This window comes from Rhinoraja longicauda, chromosome 2 (assembly GCF_053455715.1).
Source record: "Rhinoraja longicauda isolate Sanriku21f chromosome 2, sRhiLon1.1, whole genome shotgun sequence".
Lineage (NCBI taxonomy): Eukaryota > Metazoa > Chordata > Chondrichthyes > Rajiformes > Arhynchobatidae > Rhinoraja > Rhinoraja longicauda.
The window spans coordinates 60,942,806-60,965,192 of NC_135954.1; the positions used below are offsets into that span (position 1 = coordinate 60,942,806).

At 47.5% G+C, this 22,387-nt stretch overlaps 1 protein-coding gene across 2 annotated transcripts in view; it reads right to left on the bottom strand.

The window, feature by feature from the left end:
- Positions 1-18,915, bottom strand: part of limd1a (LIM domains containing 1a) — a 48,856-nt gene extending 29,941 nt beyond the window's left edge. Inside the window, exons 1-4 of one of the 2 annotated variants that reach the window (XM_078419846.1) lie at positions 18,729-18,915; positions 15,843-17,119; positions 3,734-3,835; positions 1,647-1,741 (exon numbers count right to left, since the gene is read on the bottom strand). In XM_078419846.1, the coding sequence (XP_078275972.1) occupies positions 1,647-1,741; positions 3,734-3,835; positions 15,843-16,980 (1,335 nt within the window). In that variant the 5' untranslated portion in view covers positions 16,981-17,119; positions 18,729-18,915. The remainder of the gene's footprint in view (positions 1-1,646; positions 1,742-3,733; positions 3,836-15,842; positions 17,120-18,728) is intronic. The other variant, XM_078419836.1, reaches the window with a different exon arrangement.
- Positions 18,916-22,387: the final 3,472 nt, after the last annotated feature.

Consider the following 22,387-nt stretch of genomic DNA (forward strand, 5'->3'; position numbering starts at 1 on the left):
TGTAGGCTTCACAACATAAGCCATAATCGTTTTCACAGGAGCAAGCAGTGTCTTGCGAAGAATATAAATGCATGGTTCACCTTCCTGCAACTTGAGATTTGATTCATCAAAAACAGGCAGAACAGCACTGAGAAACAAACAGTAAATTTTTGTAGTTGGGCTGTTTCATGCTGTACAGACTCTTTCCAATCTTGTCATACATTAGCACACCTTTCTTGGGTAGTTTTTTACTTTTCTCCCTTTTCCTTTGCACACTGTAGATGATGTTGATGGTTTGAGCGTCTGAGTTGTCTGAGCATGGGATGAACTTGGAAGTACTTGAAGTTCCAATGCGAGAAGTAGGTTTTTTGAGCATGGAAGGAGGTGAAAAAGATCCACTCATTACAGTGTTGGGCTTCAATTTGCATGCAAGAGCTGACTAAGCACTTGATGGACCACTTGCTGAAACATTTTTCTGTTTTGAGGTAGATTTATGGCATGTTACTGATGATTGTGCATGAGAAGACTGAGCCTCCATCCTGAAGAACACTGATGACTGTGGGCCAGCTGCTGGTCGAGAAGTGTGAGCACTACATTTAGAAGGTGCTTTTTTGACAGATGATACGACAGTGGCAGTATTGTGTCCCATTTTTGGGCATTTCTTTTTTATCACACATGCAGCATCTCCTCTTGCCTTTCTTTTAGTTGCTTTGGTTGATTTTCTGTTACTGTCCAGTTCACTTTCGAAGAATGCTGTCAATGCAGGCCATTGCATCAGCAGTCTGTCAATACAGTTTTAGTGAAAGTCATCTTGTGCTTCAATGTTTGAGAATTTTCCTCACTTCAGTGTTGTGCAGAGACTGGAAGTCTTTCAGAGTTGCTTTCCGCTTACTGCTCTTATCAAGATAGAAATAGACATCTAGCAATAACACTTCCACATGCACTGGTAGTACATTCACATCTTTCTCTGCTGCCAAATGCAAGAGATGACAAACACAACCTAAAATGTACATATCTTCATTTGATTTCTGCAAGTGAGAGGCTAGTCCAGATTTGGTCCCTTGCATTGTCTGCTCCAAATGACGCACAATTTTTCTAAGAGATATTTCTCTTCATCAGTTCATTGTCAAGTGTTTTGAATATATACGAAGCAGTCGAATCCTTGCATTCTGACATACACAGAACAGTGACCAAGCCCAAAGAATTTTCAAAATACCGCACAACCAGTGGATACGGTTTTACATCATCCATATCACTACCACCATCAGTAGCAAGACTGCAGGGCTGACTCTTCATTGCTGCAGCTATCTTACTCTCACAATCTCTTGCTGATGTTTGAACAATAGATCTTGTCTTTGTTTGCCCTGAGTGGAACTCTTTAGCAATGTCATTATTAGGAAACATTTCACATAGTAATGGTCCCATGTGGTCTGCAGCAGCAAATGGTAGATTATGTTCTACAACAAAGTTAGCAAAACATACCTCGGCATTGATTACACTTAAGTTTTTTGAGAACTGGGAGAATGATGTCAGCTTGGGGACACCACGAATGCTCTCGGCTGCTTTACAGTGCTTCAGTGAGTTCACATGTTTAACACAGTCACCACGGCCACCGTGGCTTACCGTAAAATCAACACCACAAATGCTGCAGTGCGCACTGTACTCACTGGATCGGCTAGGCCCGATGCAAAGCCACTCATCTTGATACTTTTTGAGATATCGCTGGTATTGCCTTTTTCCTGATTTTGCCAAGTTTCCTTTCCTGCAAAAATGTGATGAACATTCAACATCTGTAGAATTTTTCAAAAATCACAACAGTCCATGTCCCCTCCACCCTCCCCCCACCCCCACTACCCCCCCTACTCCCACTCCACCCCAGCCCCCCCTACTCCCCCCTTTCACTCCCCTCCCCCACCACCCCCCCTCCCCCCTCCACTCCCCTCCTCCCCCCTCGCCCATCCCCACTCTACCCCCACCCCTATTCCCCCCCACCTCCACTCCCCTCTCCCCCACACCCCCCTACCCCTCCCACCCCAGCCCCATTCCCCTCCCCACTCCCCATCCCTTCCTCCGCCCCCCCACCCCCGTTCCCTCTCCCTTCCTCCGCCCCCTCCCCCCATTCCCTCCCTCTCCCCTGCCCCCAAACCCCCCATTCACCCACCCCATCCCCTCTCAATATCAACATCAAGCTACCGATCCGTAGACCCGTTGGCGGCGAACGTGACTTACCTGTGCCCAGTGCGTGCAGCGCTGATCGGCGGCGAGCCGAGTCGAGCGAGAGGTGACGAGCGAGAGGCGACGAGCGAGAGGCGAGGCCCGAGAGGCGAGGCCCGAGAGGCGACGAGCGAGAGGCGACGAGCGAGAGGTAAGGGCCAAGACACGCGAGCGGCGAGGCATGTGTTTTGCGGAAAAATATGAGGCGATATCGGAATGGCGGAAATTAAATAAGAAAGCGGAAATCTTTCGCCAAATTCGGACGGGTTGGGAGGTCTGCAATATGATCGTGGATGTTTATCAAATTCAGTACCTGGTTCCAGCTTTCTTTTGAAACCATTGATCCCTCAAGCCGCAAGATATTCAATTCCTCTTTTCCTTCTTCACAGTCACAACATTAATTTGCCCCAACAACATATTCCAATGATTTTAAAATTTGCCCCCTCCAGTCTCTGTAAACCACTCCTACCCTTGATCCTTTAATTTCTCTTCATTTTTCCCATCTAGCCTCTTCTTCATTGTCAAATTACAATTGAGGTATTAGCAAACAAAATGGGGATTTGAGCAAGTGGATTTTTGAAAGCCATTTGGCATAAGGAAACCTGTTCATGCAATTATTGCAATGTACTTTCAAGTATGGAAACTAACCAGAGATGGCATGATTTTAAAACACAGCAATGCAAACAGAGTCCCTTAGCTAGCAGCATTAAAACCATCATCAGCAAATTGCAGTCTCTTCTCTACCTACTCCAAAGACAATGCAATGCTAAGCAAACACTAATTTAGGGAACACATTATGATATATCATCATATATATATAAATACCACCTCAGGAATCCGAGCATACAGACATATGGTATGGTACAAAAAATAGGGAATTATGCTGAATGTATAAAATAGTTTAATCCCACATGGAATATTGTTTCCGATTCTGTGTACCACTCTCAAAGATGCAAGAGAAGAATTTGGAAAGAGTGCAGAATAAGATTTACTGGGATAATTCCAAGGATAATGTCATGTGGAAAAACTAAACCAGTAGATGGTTCTCTTACAGCATGAAAAGCCTAGATAAATATGTTAACACTATGGAAATCAAAGGCTGTAGACTGAAGAGAATAAAGAGAAACTGTTTCCAAACTGTGATAAACCGAGGATCTAGATGAAAGTTGACTGGTGGAAGAGACGTAACAGGAGTAAATGTTTTGATTTGGCAAAGAGCAGTTAGAACTTGGAACAAATTGCTTAATAAATGGATAGAAGCAAACTGAATAGCAACCTTTAGGAGAATTAGATACACAGCTGAGAGAATAAAAATAAGGAATGTGGAGAAAGATTTGTGATGAAGGATCAAATGAAGTTGTTCATCAACTGATTAACCAAAGACTCAATGGACCAAATGTCTTTGCTCTTTAAATTTTGAAAAGAGTCAATAGAACATTGTGAGGCACAATTTTCCAAACATCAAATCCCAAACAAAATCATTTGCCAATATCCATAAAATGAATCAGAATGTATTCACAGATCATGAAATATTACTTACTGCAGGCACTGCAGGTGAAACAGGTATCATGATATAGATGGCCCATGGCCTGACATGCTTGGTGTGCTCCGTACACTGCTTTGCTGCACTTCACGCAAGTCCCTGGAAAACAATTAAGAAGTACTCACTTTAAATGACCACAGCAGAATCTTTGACCATGTAGATTACCCAATACTCAAAGCTATTCATTGTCTCCAGAATTACAGAGAAACTAAGATTCTTTTCATGAAGAACTGAATCTTTATGTAAATAATTTTCATTAGCACAAATCTACAAATAGTACATCATTATCAATCCATATGCTCAGTGATTTCATTGATTTTTAACTGCCACCTAAAATAGTCCAGCAAGCACTCAGTTCACAATGAATTAGGGTGGGCTTACCAGAGATTCACAAACTTGGGTATGCAAAATAATTATATAGTACCCTATTGCTGGTGCTGCTGCCTCACGGCTCCAATAACCAAGTTTCAACCCTCCAGTGCTTCCTGTGAGGAGTAATTAGATGTGCCGTGATCACATGGACATCTGTTATCCTGTTCACTTCCTCATCCCAAAGAAGTATTGGTTGGCAGGTTAATAATATATGATATGATGATATGATATGATAATTGGCAATGGGAAATTGCTTTAAGCATGTTGATGGTGGTAGAATCTGAGATGAACTGATTGCAATGTGGGAAGAAATAGGATGAGTGTAAACGTGCGCTTGATGATCAAGACAAACTAGTTGTGGCGAAGGGGCTCTATCCAGACTATATGACTGTGATTATGATAATGTTAAAATATTTTCATGTAGAACTAATATAAATCAGCTATTGATTCAACTTCCACCATGTTCATGCAATTAAGAAATTGGCAAAAGTCCACCATTGGAAATTAGCCGATGTAACTACAACAATGGTTGGACCTCAATTGTGCTTGAATTATGTTGCAGGGCTCAATCATGGACATTAAATATTGGTTTTGTCAGTACTATTCACAACCCATGAAGAAATAAAAAGAGTGCTGATGTCAGGATTTCTATTAAAAGGCAATATTACTTTCTTAGCCTTATTCCACAAGTGTCCCTGCACTGTTTTGCAGCAGATTTTTCAATTATATGTTGCCAGGACTTGAGGGTCTGTGCTTTAGAGAGTATTGGATGAAGGGATTAAAAGTACCATTAGCAAATTTGCAGATGATACAAAGCTGGGTGGTAGTGTGAACTGTGAGGAAGATGCTATGAGGTTGCAGGGTGACTTGGACAGGTTGTGTGAGTGGGCGAATGCATGGAAGATGCAGTTTAATGTGGATAAGTGTGAGGTTATCCACTTTGGTGGTAAGAATAAGAAGGCAGATTAATATTTGAATGGTGTCAAATTAAGAAAAGGGGACGTACAACAAGACCTGGGTGTCCTAGTGCATCAGTCACCGAAAGGAAGCATGCAGGTACAGTAGGCAGTGAAGAAAGCCAATGGAATGTTGACCTTCATAACAAGAGGAGTCGAGTATAGGAGCAAAGAGGTTCTTCTGCGGTTGTATAGGGCCCTAGTGAGACCGCACCTGGAGTACTGTGTGCAGGTTTGGTCTCCAAATTTGAGGAAGGATATTCTTGCTATTGAGGGTGTGCAGCGTAGGTTTACTAGGTTAATTCCCGGAATGGCGGGACTGTCATATGTTGAAAGACTGGAGCGGCTAGGCTTGTATACACTGGAATTTAGAAGGATGAGAGGGGATCTTAACGAAACATATAAGATTATTAAGGGGTTGGACACGTTAAAGGCAGGAAACATGTTCCCAATGTTGGGGGAGTCCAGAACCAGGGGCCACAGTTTAAGAATAAGGGGTAGGCCATTTAGAACAGAGATGAGGAAAAACTTTTTCAGTCAGAGGGTTGTAAATCTGTGGAATTCACTGCCTCAGAAGGCAGTGGAGGCCAATTCTCTGAATGTATTCAAGAGAGAGCTAGATAGAGCTCTTAAGGATAGCAGAGTCAGGGGTATGGGGAGAAGGCAGGAACGGGGTACTGATTGAGAATGATCAGCCACGATCACATTGAATGGTGGTGCTGGCTCGAAGGGCCGAATGGCCTACTCCTGCACCTATTGTCTATTTGGGTAGGCGAGCACTTTATTCCTTGGAGCGCAGAAGGCGGAGGGGTGATCCTATAGTGGGGTATAAGGTAATGAGGGGAATAGATAAGGTGAATGCAGTCTTTTACCCAGAGTAAGAGAATCAAGAACCAGAGGACGTAGGTTTAAGGTGAGAGGGGCATGATTTAATAGGGTAGAGGATATATGGAATGAGCTGCCAGGAGGTAGTTAAGCCAGGTACTATAACCATTTTAAAAGATTTTGACGGGTACATGGATAAGAAAGGTTTAGAACGATACGAGCCAAATGAGGTCAGGTGGGACTTGCGTAGATTGGCCATCTTGGTCGGCGAGGGCAAGTTGGGCCTAAGGGCTTGTTTCTATGCTGTATGGTTCCATTACTCTATTAAAATGCAGATGTGCAATAGCAGATAGCCTGAAGAAAAGAGAAGGTTGAAAGCACTTTTTAAAAAAAGATGGACACCACTTGCCCAAGAATCAGTGAATGTACTAGAGGGAGAATTTGTCATTTTATTAATCTGCTGAATGCACATGACATTGCCATGGCTGGTATTCAGCAGAACTACATGGGCAAGACCAGGTGTGGTTCTCGCAATATAGTTTACATTAACAAAGGAAAGAACTCTTATACAAAAGGTAATCCTCTTTGCACTAAACTCTCCGTTAATGGCTTTATCACTAGAGTTTAAGGGACAGCAAACCATTTGACACAAATGAAATAAAACAACTAAAATTTAACATGTGCCCTTCAAAAGAGAGTGGTCACCAGTTTGTGATGGCAGTAGGTGAATTATAGTGGGTCTAGGTCCTTAGCGAGGTAGAAGTTGATATGTGTCATAACCACTAAAAGCACTTCATCACAACCAACATGACTGCCATCAGTCACTGGTCACAGAAGCATGTCAATAGACAATAGGTGCAGGAGTAGGCCATTCAGCCCTTCGAGCCAGCACCGCCATTCAATGCGATCATGGCTGATCACTCTCAATCAGTACCCCGTTCCTGCCTTCTCCCCATACCCCCTCACCCCGCTATCCTTAAGAGCTCTATCGAACTGGCATCCAACGAACTGGCCTCCACTGCCTTCTGAGGCAGAGAATTCCACACCTTCACCACTCTCTGACTGAAAAAGTTCTTCCTCATCTCCGTTCTAAATGTCACCCTGTTCTTCCTGGGAACCAGTACTATGGATTCCTTTTAAAGCAGGTGGGGGACTTCAGACATTAGTAGTTTGAAGACATTTGAAGAAAAAAGTCCAGCCAGTTGGTGCGCACAGGTTTTAAGAATATGTCCAGTTACACCACCGTGGCTGATTGCTTTCCAAGGGTTTGCCATCACGAAGGATCTTCTAACATTGACCTCAATGTCTATAATCAGGGTGCTGTTAAGGCCCAAAAAGGCATATCAATGCTCTTCCTTTCAACACGAGCATAAAAAGTATTGAACGTAGACACAAAATGCTGGAGTAACTCAGCGGGTCAGGCAGCTTCTCAGGAGAGAAGGAATGGGTGACGTTTCGGGTCGAGAAGGGTCTTGACCCGAAACTTCACCCATTCCTTCTCTCGAGATACTGCCTGACCCGCTAGAGTTACTCCAGCATTTTGTCTACCATCGATTTAAACCAGCATCTACAGGGTTTTTTTCCCTACATAGAAAGTATTGAGCTCATTTGGCAGATCGTTGTCACTACAGCTACTACTTGGTTTCATGCCTTGCCACGGCTACCAAACGTCCATCCGATTCCCAGCTTAGACCAAAGGATTAAACTCCTAGCTTGATTCAGGCCCGAACATTCAAAAACATTAACCCACAGTACAACAAATGGCTGGCAAAAGCAAGCTCTTCAAAGTCATATCACTAACGCTTCTGTTGAGGTAGATTTTTAAACTAACATGCCCCAATTCAAATATATCTGGATACTTCCCTTCCTTTGACAGTCTGCTGGTTAATGTACTTGTTCGGTGTTGCTCCATTTGAAAGCCAACATAAACACATTTAAAACATGCCATCAACATGCCAGAATTAAAACCCGAAATGTATGAAACAGTTCACCAGCAGGAGGAAGTGAAACCCACTGCTGAATCAACCCCGAGAAGAATGTTCTGAGTGTTCGTGCATTACCTAATAAGTACATAGAAAGGCTTTGTTCTTAATCCCAGAAAGCTTGCAGTGTTTAATCATCTGTGCAAACATCACCTCACCACCAGAGGAGGGGCACTGCACCGTGACAAATATTTACTGTTAAATAAATTTAAACCAATGAAATTATTTAACCAAGGTAAATTATTCAGTTGGAAGACATTCAACTGAACACAATTTCTTACTCAATGCAAACTAAAATTCATTCAATTCAAAACAGCCAATCAGGCCTACACACTGGAGAATTCTTATAACACCAGTTTTTTAAATAAATATTTCTTCTAGTGCTAATCCATGGTTTATAACATCCAATCTTCCTTTAAAGGAAAAACTTTCAAGTACTGTCCTGCAGTCATATACTCAAATTCTTCACAAGATTAATACCAGGTCATTCTTTATTGAGGGTCTCAGAGGGGGTTGACTTAGGTTTAAGACAAGAGGGGAAGATTTAAGACAAACCCAAGGGGCAACCTTTTCCACAGAGGGTGGTGGGTACATGGAAAGAGCTGTCAGAGGATGTTGTTTAGGCAAGTACTACAACAAAATTTTAAAGACATTTGGACAGGTACATGAATAGGAAAGGTTTAGAGGGATATGAGCCAAACACAGGCAGGGACTAGTGTAAAAGGGGCATCTTGTTCAGCATGGGCAATTTGGGCGAAGGGCCTTTTTCCGTGCTCTATGACTCAACCATTTCTTTCCTTTCAATCTCCGTCAATTTCAATCAACACAACTGTACTTTATCTATATTTATTTATATTACTAAAACTCTCCGTTTGTTTGTGTTTATGTGTGTACTATGCCCTCTACACAGCCAAAACGGCACACGATAGCACGACAATTTTAGGCCCACCTTACTCAGCATTGTCCCGGGGACCGTTTAAAACAACTTTCAATCAAATTGGTGTTATGTTTTTAAAGTCAGAGATTTTAAAGTTTAAAAATTACCTTTTAAACCGATTTCATGATGATCTTCAGCGTGTGACGTCACTACGTGTGCGAGCCATTGAGAGAGGGGGGGCAGGGAGTCGCGGCCAATAAACTGACTTTAACAAATGCGCTCCCCCTCGCCCCCACCCGTCTCGCGCCTGACCTTCCTCCCATGGCAAGAAGGCAAGGTGAGTCGCTCCGTCTCCCCTTTCCTCTCCCCCCTCGACAGCACCTGGCCCCGTGGGCGACTCCAAGCAGGAGGCAGACGGTCGTTGGCTCCATCTCCTCCAGCGCCCGCTTCAACTGACGGCGGCGTCGAGTCCCCGCTCCTGCCCGGGCCCAGCACCGCACACCATCACCGGAATACAACCCCCACCGGGCAGCTTCTTCCCCTCCTCCTACCGCGCGTCTCCTCAACCAACGACGTCGTCGACACTCCACAAAAATGGTGGCCGCTCTCCTTCTCCTCCCGCTCTGCCATTTTGCGCACGCCTCCCGCCACCGCGCTGTCCGCCGGGAGGTGTAGTCCCAGCTCCCGCCAGGCCCCAGCCGCTGTTCGCTGGCAATCAGCGCTGCACTGACGGGGCACAGGTAAGTGGCTTTCGCCGCCAACAGGTCCACGCATCGGTTGGGTTGCTGCCGCCGTCACGGCCCCGGGGGACGCTCCCCGCTCGCTAACGGGTGCACAGATCGGTTGCATTGATGGGCCCGAGTGGAGGGGGGGAGAGTGGAGGGGTAGGGGCAGTGGGTGGGGGGGGGAAAGGGGACGAGGAGAGTGGTGGAGGGGTAGGGGCAGTGGGAGGGGAAAGGGGAGGAGGGGAAAGGGGAGGTGGGGAATGGTGGAGGTGGGGGGAGTAGAGGGGGAAGGGGCAGTAGGGGGGAGGGGGAGAGTGGAGGGGTAGGGGCAGTGGGTGGGGGAAGATGGGGTGGGGAGGAATGAGGGTGAGGGGGGATGGAGGGGTGAGGGGGGAAGGAGTGGGTGAGTGAGGGGAGAGAGTGGGTCATATAAGAATATAAAATATATTGTATCTCTTTCAATATATATTAATTTCTTGAAGGGGTGGGCAATGTGGGGGGTCGTGTCTGGGTTGAGGGCCGGGTGGTGGTGGGGGTGGTGTGGGGGGGAGGGGGAAGGGAGGGTGGGGTAGGGGGGGATGGAGTGGGTGAGTGAGGGGATAAGGGGGATTGAGTGGGAGGGGTGAGGGTGCTAGACCAATACTGGACAGAATTTGGGTCCACGGCTCACTCTGGCGCCACGGGGTCGAAGTGGGTGGCAGCCTCTCCCGTTCCCTGTCCCACCTCTACGAGGAATGGGCCCAACGGGTCTACTCGGTCTAATATATATTACTCAAACTCTCTGTTTGTTTGTTATTCTGAGGGTTGATGTATGTTATTCTGACGGCTGATGTATATTATTCTGAAGGATGTTATTAACCGTATTTTTGTGCCCCTGTCACACAATAGTGCGACAATTTTAGGACCACCTTAATCACCATTGTCCTGGGGGTCCTTTCATCCAAGTTTCATTCAAATTGTTCTGATATTTTTTAAGTTAGAGAGATTTTAAGGTTTAAAAATTCCCTTATAAAACCAATTTCTTGCCATGTTCAGGTTGTGACGTCACATAGGGACCCGCACGAGTGACGACCAATAAAGGAAGGGAGGCTCACAATGACCGTTGGAGGCGGGACCCACCAGAATGACGTCCCACGTGGGGGCAGCGCAGCCCATTTAAAAAGAAAATTCTTTAAAATTTTCCTTCCATCCAACTCGACGCCCGATTGGTCCAGGTCCCACGTGGCGGGAGCACCGCCCATTTTTTAAAAAAAAGGCCTTTGATCCAGCTCAACGCCCGATTGGTCTGGATCCCATGTGGGGGGGCGACTCCGCTGTTCCCGCTGAAATAAACACTTCTCCTTCGAGCTGCATGAGACGGCCGCCGCCGTTCACCATCATTCCCTGCCGCTAGCCGCCGATCAGCACAGGTAAGTGGCTTTCGCCACAAACGGGTCCACGGATTGGTAGAGTTGCTGCGCCCGGCACGGCCCCGGGGGAAACTCCCCGCCCGTCACCGGCTGCGGCCCACGGGGCACATTCCCCGGCCGCCAATGGGTGCACGGATCAGTAGGGTTGATGGGCCTGGAACGGCCCCGGGGGACACTCCCGTTGATCTAATACGCAAGATGGACGACGGATCCCCAACGGATCCGCGCCTCCACAGTTGGTGTTGAGAGTTGAGTTGAGAGGGGATGGGGTGGGTGAGGGGGGGTAGTGGCGGGGGAGGGGGGAGGAACGGGAGTAGTGGCGGGGGAGGGGGAGGAACGGGAGTAGTGGCGGAGGAGGGGGAGGAATGGGAGTGGTGGTGGGTAGGAGGGAGTGGAGAGTGGAGGGGGAAGGGGAGGGGGAAGTGGGGGGGAAGAGGGGTAGCGGGAGGGGGGGAAGTGGGGGTGGGGGGGAGAGAAGAGTGGGGTTGGGGGAGGGGAGGAGTGGTGGGGAGTAGGGGTGGGGGGAGGGGAGGCAGTGGCACCCTCTCCACTTCCCTGTCCCCCCTCACCCGCCCATGGCCCCGGGAGGCACTCCCCGCCCAGCAACAGGCTTAGTCAGTTGGAGAGGGTTGCTGGCCCGCAGGATCGTCAGTTGGAAGGGGGTGGGTTGCCCCAGTAGGAAATTAAAGGATACGAGGACAGGCGCAGGAAAGATTTGGACCCAACGGGGCCACCTCAATCTACTATATTAGTAAAACTCTAATCTAGTTTGTTTGTTTGTCGCTTTGTTAGTTTATACGTACCCAAAACGGTACAAGATAGCACTACAGATTTAGGCCCACCCTACTCACCATTCGCCTGCGGTCTCAATTGATCACGTTTTCTTACATTTTGAAAGCAATTAACTTAATAAACTTTAATAAATGCGCTCCCCCCACGCCGGGAGGACCGGCACCCATCCCAGCGTGCCCCGCGCCTGACCTTCCTCCCATGGTGCAGCGAGGCTGCAGAGGGTCAAAGAAGATGGCCATCGCCGTCGAGTTGCTGCTGCAGGAGAGGTTTGCATCCAACGGGTCCACAGCTTGCTCTGGCCGCCCAGGGCCGGGGTGAGTGGCTCTCTCTCCCCTTTCCTGTCACCCGTCACCCGCCCCCGGGGGAGACTCCCCGGCCGGCAACGGGTCCATGGATCGTCAGTTAGGGGAGGGTTGCCGGGCACACGGGAGAGGTTTGGATGGAGTGTTGCCGGGTCTGCAGAAGAGGTTTGGACCCGACGGAGGTTGCCGGGCCCGCAGGAGAGGTTTGGACCCAATGGGTCCACGCCTGTCTTGTATCCCTTAATTCCCTTAGCCTCAAGAGTTAAACCTAACTCTCTCTTGAAAACATCCAGTGAATTGGCCTCCACTCCCTTCTGTGACAGAGAATTCCACAGATTCACAACTCTCTCCCCTTATTCTTAAACTTTGACCCCTGGTTCTGGACTCTCCCAACATCGGGAACATTTTTAGTGCATCTAGCCTGTCCAATCCTTAAAGAATTTTATATGTTTCTATAAGATCCCCTCTCATCCTAAATTCCAGCTAATTCAAGCCCAGTCGACCCATTCTTTCATCGTATATCAGTCCCGTCATCCTGGGAATTAATCTGGTGAACCTATGCTGCACTCCCTCAATAGCAATAATGTCCTTCCTCAAATTAGGAGACCAAAATTGCACACAATACTCCAGGTGCAGTCTCACCAGGGCCTTGTACAACTGCAGCAGGACGTCCTTTCTCCTAAACTCAAAACCCCTCGCAACGAAGGCCAACATGCCATTAGCTTTCTTCACTGCTTGCTGTACCTGCATGCTTACTTTCAGTGACTGATGTACAAGCACACCCAGGTCTCTTGCACTTCCCCTTCTCCTAATCTGACACCATTCAGATAATAATCTGCCTTCTTGTTCTTGCCACCAAAGTGAATAACCTCTCATTTATCCACATTCTACTGCATCTGCCATGCTTCTGCCCACCCACCCAACCTATCCAAGTCACCCTGCAGCCTCATAGCATCCTCCCCCCAGCTCACACTGCCACCCAGCTTTGTGTCATCTGCAAACTTAGAGATGTTACATTTAATTCCCTCATCTAAATCGTTAATATATATTGTAAACAACTGGGGTCCCAGCACCGAGCCTTTATAGCAGCGCATTTGGAAAGCAGTGATAGGATCAGTCAAAGTCAGCATGGATTTATTAAGGTGAAATCATGCTTGACTAATCTTTTGGAATTTTTTGAGGATGTAACAAGTAGAATGGATAAGGGAGAGCCAGTGGATGTGGTGTATCTGGACTTTCTAAAAGCCTTTGACAAGGTCCAACACAAGAGATTAGGGTGCAGAATTCCACTATGTTATGGTCACTGTTGCCCAAGGGACCTTGCACAACAAGATCGCTAACTAATCCTCCCTCATTACACAATACCCAGTCTAGGACGGCCTGCCCTCTAGTCGGTTCCTCTACATATTGGTTTAAAACCCATCCCGTATACATTCCAGGAAATTGACAGACTCTTTATCTTTCTTCCTTCCTTCTAGGGAGACAATAGATCAATCCCATATAATCAATTTTTAGGAGCACCAGCTGAGTAAATAGCAGCACTGGCTGTTTTTTTTCAGAAGAAAGAAAATCTAAGTAGTCAAAAGGGGCAAGGACCAAGGAGGAAACATTCACAAGTCAAGGCTCACATTAAAAAATAATTTTCATAATGCACTGGTTGCACTTGGAAAATACAAATTATGCCACAATTATTTCTCCCCCTCTCGTACACTTTCTAGAAACCTTCTGTGACCAAGCTTTTAGTTATTGTCATAAAAACTGGTGGCTAAGTGCCAATTTTTTTTGATAATACTACAAGGCATGAGAATATTTTACAACCAGGTACTACATAAATAAATCATAATGGGCCCCGAGGTTTCAATCTGTACATGTGACCCCACATTATGGGAGGTGATGGGGGGAAGAGGGTGAGAATGGGATGGATTTAATCTGAGAAAATGGCCCATATTGCATTTTCCACAATGCAAAGCTGCACCATTTGCATGTGGCAGGAATGAGAGTTGAAATGAAATAAATTTGGCGCTGATTTATTTACTTTTTTGTCCATGCAAATCCACGCAAGGAAATTTTATTGTGTATCTCACATTTTTGGAATAAGGGCAAATTTCCACAACTCAAAGGGCCATAACACGTGGATCGCCTGCATGCATTTATATTTGGATTTGCCAATTTAGCTTGATCCTTTTCTTTTGGAAAGGGTTGTTCTTCGAACTACTCTGTGTGAATGAATGCCATAATCATGCTTCTGATTAATTAATTTCTGAAGCTGGAGAAAGCATCTACCAAGGTGAATAAGATCATGAATTTGAACACTGTGATTTACAAAGTTTTGCGCTTTGCCTATTTGTGACCTGCAAAGTCAATACATTTATGGCTCCTTTGACTAAACCTCTGGGGTCTTCTTCCATCATTTCTTTCTACATTTGGACAAAGATCAGGGAGCTTTTGTTTGATTGCTATCCGGTCCTGTAACATTACACCAGAAGACACCTGGACACTGTGTCCTCAATTCTTTCTTATTCAACACCTTCAAAGGTATCACAAAAGCTTGTCAAATGTAACAAAGGAATTTCTTTTATTCTAATTATTCTCTCAGATAAGTGAGCAAGAAAAGAACCTGAAGTCATAAGGTTGGCTTTGCACAATAGGAAGAGAAAGGAATCCTGCTCAACAATTTCTGCCTGGCACCCTAGCCAATAATTTTGAGGATTGTTTAGATGAGGAAAACTGTAATGGCTATTGACCCAATTAGAATAGTCATACTGGAAAGGTTTTAGAATCTAGGGCTGCAAAGGAACGTAAATATCAATAAATGGTAGAAGTTCCCTGCAATACACAGTCGTACATTTGCTTATCCTACAATGCTTGCGAGCCTCAAATTCAGCAACACACAGACAGGTTAAAGAGATTAGGCTCAAGCACATGTTGGTAAATGGTGCGCTGACCAGGAACTGAAGGGAGCCCCAGCAACATATTTAATTACATAGGTTCACGAGCACAATGGTAGCAATGGGATCTACCTGGTGCTTTCCCCTCTTCCTTCAACCCCTCCCTACTGCTTCCCCATTTCCCTCCTCCTCTCCTTCCCATCCATAATCCTCCCTCCAGCTTTACATCCCACTCCTCGTCTTCCCTCCTTATCTGACACCCTTTTGTCTCCTATCTCCATCCATGAAACTAGAGCCATTGCCCCCAATACCAATTGCAGCTCTGTTAATCAATTTCACCTTACACGAAGAATATTATTATTTAATGTTGCTTTTTGGACAGCAGAACAATGAAAAGAAACACCCTGAAATTAGCAAAACCTTACTGGAAAGTACAGGATTCACACAGTAACTAGACAATAACATGCATGCATAAACCACCTTTAACAAGGCTGTGTAGTAACGTACCATGGAATGGCTTGCTGCCCAATAAAGACTGATATAAAACCTAAGTCAGGTGACCACTAGCAGGTTTTAAGTAATATCTAAAGGAAAGGTGTGTAGGAAAGAACTGCAGATGCTGGTTTAAATCAAAGATAGACACAAAATGCTGGAGTAACACAGCGGGACAGGCAGCATCTCTGGAGAGAAGGAATGGATGTCGTTTCGGGTCGAGACCCTTCTTCAGACTTCAGTCTAAAGGAAGAGAGCAGTTTAGGATAGAAATTATAGAATTAGGACATGATAGTTCAAAGGCACATGTGCCAGTAATGGAATGAATCAGGGACAAGGGCAGAATTGAAGTTCAGAGATATGGGAGTATTATAGGGCTGTAAAAGTTTAAGGACGAATTAGGGTTGGAGAGATTTGAAATAAAGGACGTTAATTCATGAACAAGTGGTGAGATTATTAGCATTTCACATATCAATAGAAACTGACCAAAATACTCCGCCTTGGGGTGTGCATCCATTTCTTGCTCCAGGCGCTCAGTGAGGGCTTCTAACTTTAATTCGGCTGTCGATTGCCCCGGGTTGTGCTGCATGAGGAGAGTCTGGCAGGGCAGGCGAACTTTGGAGGCGGCCTCTTGACGATTATAATCAGGATCATGACCGTGGAAAGACTTGGACAGCTGGGCTTGCTCTGGAGCTAGGGGCCTAGGGCTGGAGAAGGTCCCAGGGTGGGCCTGAGGAAATGTGCCGGGTGGGGCCGGGGTCGTGGCCAAACTGCAAGCTACACTGATAGACCTGGGGCTGGCCTGGGATGGCTGGGTATCCACCTCAGGAGCGCGATGGTTAAGCTCGGACCAGTCTGGTCCAGGGTTTGTCAAACTGGACGGACTGTGATGATTGAGCTGGGGCTGCGCTTTGTGTTCAGGGGCTTTGCCTACAGCTCGGTGCACGGTGGACTCACAAGCACCAGGAGCAGAGTGGGGATTGACTTGGAACAGGGTAGCCTCTTTTGGGCTGGAAGAGAGTTGATGTGACCCCAGAAGACTAGATCGGGGACTGACCAGGCTGGACCTCGAGCTGCTGTCCTGGTTGCTGCTCGACCTGGGGATGGACTGGGAATAATTTGGGACACCAGATGGGATGAGGCTAGAGGGAGGGCCATGGGGCTCAAGACCAGAGTGCACAGTGACAGCCCTCTCATGCTCATGGTTGGGTCTGAGCGTCAGGTCTTGAGAGTATCGGTTGGGTAAAGGAGGTCCTTGGTGCCCAGGGAGGTTGGATGCTGGTGTGGCCGACACTGGGGGCTTGGCTCCAAGCTCCCCACTGAGGCGATTCTGAAGCCGGGCTCTATCAAGGGAGGGCACTCCATCAGGATTACCAGCCATTGGGCCACAGCCCCCATTCACTTTGACAGCAGCCTCCTGCTGATTGCCCATCAGCAACATCTCCTGTTGCTTCTGCAGGTGAATCCTGTTCATTTTGGAGGCAAACACTCGACGGGTCTCCTCAAACTCGGGCTTGCAAGCCTCCTTGTTCACCCTGAACAGCCCGTCCTTGGATGCTTCATACATGTTCAAGTCCTCGATGAACTTGCTGGCCTCCAGCCCCAGATCCTCATACTTATCCATGTTTCTGCAGGAGTGTACTTTAATCGTGCTAATCCCACTGGCGGTGTGTTTGTGAGCCCTGGTTCAGTGCCAAAGAGCTGGGCTGATGCAAACATTCAGGATTTACAAGTAAACGACAGTGCAAAATATGGGGCAACACCTGTGAGAAGAGAGTAGAAACTGAGTTAAAGGTACAAGACGATCAGCATCCCACACCCAGAGTTAACCATCCAGTCTCAAACCCCAGATGAAAACAGAATTTGGAAGAGCTCTTATTCACAAAATGCTGGAGTAACTCAGCAGGTCAGGCAGCATCTCGGGAGAGAAGGAATGGGTGACGTTTCGGGTCGAGACCCTTCTTCAGTCTGAGTTACTCCAGCATTTTATGAATTAAAACCTTCGATTTGTACCAGCATCTGCAGTTATCTTCTTATACTATTTGGAAGAGCTCGGCAGGTCAAGCAGCATCTGTGAAAGCAAAAGGTGTAAATCCAGTTTCCAGTCAAAACCCTGCATCAGGACTGAGGGGGAACAGGAAAGATTGCCTGCACATAGATGGCAGGGGCTGGTGGATGACAGGAGGGCAGATAAGCCCACTTTTTGCCTAACAGCCACAATCCCACCCCACAATGTACTTTGTAATACTGTTAATTGTTCCTGTCCTCTCGCAATCGGGCTGCAGGGTCTCATCCGGAAACTCGACTTGCATCTTTTGCCTCCACACATGAGACTTAGCCTGCTGAGCTCTTCCAGCGTTTTTGTTTCCAATCGCCAACCCGCCTCCTGTTCCCAATCCCGGGGCACGTTCACCTCGCCCACCCACTCCTCCCTAACACCAGTCCCCCAACCCAACAAAACCAGCCCAGAAATGGTGCTGTAAAACCTCACCCTGTCCCTGGAAACTCACTCAACCACTTCCAAAGCAGGGATTTGGCACGGTTTGGAAAGTGGTCGCGTCCTCTCTGGGATTTCTCGACACACCCGGTGGGGGTGGAGGGGGGAGAGGGTAGGAGGGAGCCCCATAGGGGGGAGTGTAAGAGGGGGGGGGGGAGAGGGTAGGAGGGGGGGGTGGAGAGGGAGTGTAAGAGGGGGGGGTGGAGAGTGTAAGAGGGAGGGGGTGGAGAGGGTAGGAGGGAGTGTAGGAGGGAGGGGGGATGGGTAGGAGGGAGTGTAAGAGGGGGGGGGTGGAGGGGGAGTGTAGGAGGGAGTGTAAGGGGGGGGGTGGAGAGGGAGTGTAGGAGGGAGTGTAAGAGGGGGGGGTGGAGAGTGTAAGAGGGAGGGGGTGGAGAGGGTAGGAGGGAGTGTAGATGGGTAGGAGGGAGTGTAGGAGGGAGGGGGGATGTGTAGGAGGGAGTGTAAGAGGGGGGGGGTGGAGAGGGAGTGTAGGAGGGAGTGTAAGGGGGGGGGTGGAGAGGGAGTGTAGGAGGGAGTGTAAGAGGGGGGGGTGGAGAGTGTAAGAGGGAGGGGGTGGAGAGGGTAGGAGGGAGTGTAGATGGGTAGGAGGGAGTGTAGGAGGGAGGGGGGATGTGTAGGAGGGAGTGTAAGAGGGGGGGGGGGTGGAGAGGGAGTGTAGGAGGGAGTGTAAGGGGGGGGGTGGAGAGGGAGTGTAGGAGGGAGTGTAAGAGGGGGGGGTGGAGAGTGTAAGAGGGAGGGGGTGGAGAGGGTAGGAGGGAGTGTAAGAGGGAGGGGGGAGGGGGGAGGGGGGATGGGTAGGAGGGAGCGCCATAGGAGGGAGAGGGGTCGCCACCAGCGCCGCCCCGATCACTTACCGTCCCGTCCTCACAAACAGCCACGCAACGCGGAAGCCGCCCTCCAATTTTTTCAAACTTTACAGAAAGTTTTTTTAAATAAAAGAAAGTCAAAGTCTCGCCACGAGCCGGGCGGTAGAAGGGCCGAGCGGCAGCGGTAGAAGCGCCTGCGGCCGGAGGCGGCGACGCACTGACTGAGTGAGTGAGTGAGTGAGTGACCGGTTGCCGTTGCCGGGGCCGGAGCGCGCCCGCAACAAGTAGTGCGCAGTGCGGCGGACGGTCGGACGCACACCGACCGGGGGCCGCTTCGCTGTCGCAGATCAATCCGCGGGCAACCCTGGTCTTAAAGGGGCAGCGCCTCTCCCGGAATCTGCCAATCAAGGCAATCCTTGATTGAGTCTGAAGAAGGATCTCGACCCGAAATCTTTCATTCATTTGTTCATTGAAAGCAAGCGTGCAGGTGCAGCAGGCAGTGAAGAAAGCGAATGGTATGTTGGCATTCATAGCAAGAGGATTTGAGTATAGGAGCAGGGAGGTTCTACTGCAGTTGTACAGGGCCTTGGTGAGACCGCACCTGGAGTATTGTGTACAGTTTTGGTCTCCTAACCTGAGGAAAGACATTCTAGCCTTCGAGGGAGTACAGAGAAGGTTCACCAGATTGATCCCTGGGATGGCGGGACTTTCATATGAAGAAAGACTGGATAGACTAGGCTTGTACTCGCTGGAATTTAGAAGACTGAGGGGGGATCTTATAGAAACATATAAAATTCTTAAGGGGTTGGAGAGGCTAGATGCGGGAAGATTGTTCCCGATGTTGGGGGAGTCCAGAACCAGGGGTCACAGCTTAAGGATAAGGGGGAAGTCTTTTAGGACCGAGATGAGAAAACATTTCTTCACACAGAGAGTGGTGAGTCTGTGGAATTCTCTGCCACAGAAGGTAGTTGAGGCCAGTTCATTGGCTATATTTAAGAGGGAGTTAGATGTGGCCCTTGTGGCTAAAGGGATCAGGGGGTATGGAGAGAAGGCAGGTACAGGTTACTGAGCTGGATGATCAGCCATGATCATATTGAATGGCGGTGCAGGCTCGAAGGGCCGAATGGCCTACTCCTGCACCTATTTTCTATGTTTCTATATCTCTCCCCATCACCGTCTATATCTCACATTCCCCTGAGCCTCAGTCCGAGGAAGGGTCTCGACACGAAACATCACCCATTCCTTCTTTCCGGAGATGCTGCCTGTCCCGTTGAGTTACTGCAGCATTTTGTGTCGATCTTCAAGGCAATGCCAACCATTCCAATGAACGAGCAAGCATAAGAAATATGAGCAGGAGAACACCATTCAGCCCATCGTGCCTCTTGTACACAGACCACCAAACAGCAGTAGGGTGGTTGGGGACAGCATCAAGCAGGAAATTAGGGATGCGTGTTGCAAAGCTACAGCAGTTATCATGGGTGACTTTAATCTACACATAGATTGGGCCAACCAAATTGGTAGCAGCGCTGTGGAGGAGGATTTCCTGGAATGTATACAGGATGGGTTTTTAAACTAATACGTAGAGGAACCAACTAGAGGGGAGGCCGTCCTAGACTGGGCATTGTGTAATGAGGAAGGATATGTTAGCGATCTTGTTGTGCAAGGTCCCTTGGGCAACAGTGACCATAATATGGTGGAATTCTGCATCAGGATGGAGACTGACACAGTTAATTCAGAGACTAGGGTCCTGAACTCGAATAAAGGGGACTTTGAAGGTATGAGATGGGAATTGGCTAGGATAGACTGACAAATTATACTTAAAGGGTTGACAGTGGAGATGCAATGGCAAAGATTTAAAGACCGCATGGATGAACAGAAATTGTTCATCCCAGTCTGGCAAAAAAATAAAACTGGGAAGGCGGCTCAATCATGGCTGATAAGGGAAGGAATTAAATCCAAGGAAGAGGCATATAAATTGGCCAGAAGAAGCAGCAAACCAGAGGACTGGGAGAAATTTAGAACTCAGAGGACAAAGGGGTTAATGAAGAGGGGGGGGGGGGGGGGGGAGAGCACAAAAGAAAACTTGAGGGGAATATAAAAACTGACTGTAAAAGTTTCTTTCGATATGTAAAACGGAAAAGATTAGAGAAGACCACTGTAGATCCCTTACAGTCAGGGACAGGTGGATTTATAATGGGAAACAAGGAAATGGCAGAACAGTTAAACGAGTACTTTGGTTCTGTCTTCACTAAGGAAGACACAAACAATTTCCTGGAAATACTAGGGGACCGAGGATCTAGTGGGAGGGAGGAACTGAAGGGAATCCACATTAGTCAGAAAATGGTGTTAGGTAAACTGTTGGGATTGAAAGCAGATAAATCCCCAAGGCCTGCTGGTCTGTATCCCAGAGTACTCAAGGAGGTGGCCCTAGAAATCGTGGATGCATTGGTGATCATTTTCCAATGTTCTCTCGACTCTAGATCAGTTCCTGTGGACTGGAGGGTAGCCAATGTAACTACACTTTTTAAAGAAAGAAAGGAGGGAGAGGGAAAACGGGGAATTATAGACCAGTTGGTTGTGGGGAAGATGCTGGAATCGATTATTAAAGATGTTATAGTAGCGTATTTGGAAAGCAGTGGTCAAAGTCAGCATGGATTTATGAATGGGAAATCATGCTTTTGACAAGGTCCCACTCAAGAGATTAGTGTGCAAAATTAGAGCACATGATATTGGGGGAAGGGTATTGACATGCATAGAGAACTGGTTGGCAAGCAGGAAGCAAAGAGCAGGAATTAACAGGTCCTTTTCAAAATGGCAGGCAGTGACTAGCGGGATGCCGCAAGGCTCGGGGCTGGGACCCCAGTTATTTACAATATATATTAACGATTTAGACGAGGGAATTAAATGTGACATCTTCAAGTTTGCGGATGACACAAAGCTGGGTGGTAGTGTGAGCTGTGATGAGGATGCCATGAGGCTGCAGGGTGACTTGGATAGTTTGGGTGAATGGGCAGACGCATGACTGATGCAGTATAATGTGGATAAATGTGTGTGTTATACACTTTGGTGGCAAGGACAGGAGGCAGATTATTATCTGAATGGTGTCAGATTAGGAGAAAGGGAGATGCAACGAGACTTGGGTGTGCTTATAAATCAGTCACTGAAAGTAAGCATGCAGGTACAGCCGGCAGTGAAGAAAGCTAATGGCATGTCAGCCTTCATTGCGAGAGGATTTGAGTTTAGGAGCAAAGAGGTCCTACTGCAGTTGTACAGGGCCCTGGTGAGACTGCATCTGGAGTATTGTGCAATTTTGGTCTCCTAATTTGAGGAAGGACATTATTGCTATTGAGGGAGTGCAGCGTAGGTTCACCAAGTTAATTCCCGGGACTGCGGGACTGACATATGACGAAAGAATGGGTCGACTGGGCTTGTATTCGCTGGAATTTAGAAGGATGAGAGGGAATCATATAGAAACATTAAATTCGTAGAGGATTGGACAGGCTAGATGCAGGAAAAATGTTCCCGATGTTGGGGGAGTCCAGAACCAGGGGTCACAGTTTAAAAATAAGGGGTAGGCCATTTAGGACTGAGATGAGGAAACATTTTTTTCAGCCAGGGAGTTGTGAATCTGGAATTCTCTGCCACAGAAGGCAGTGGAGGCGAATTCATTGGATGTTTTCAAGAGAGTTAAATTTAGCCCTTAGGGC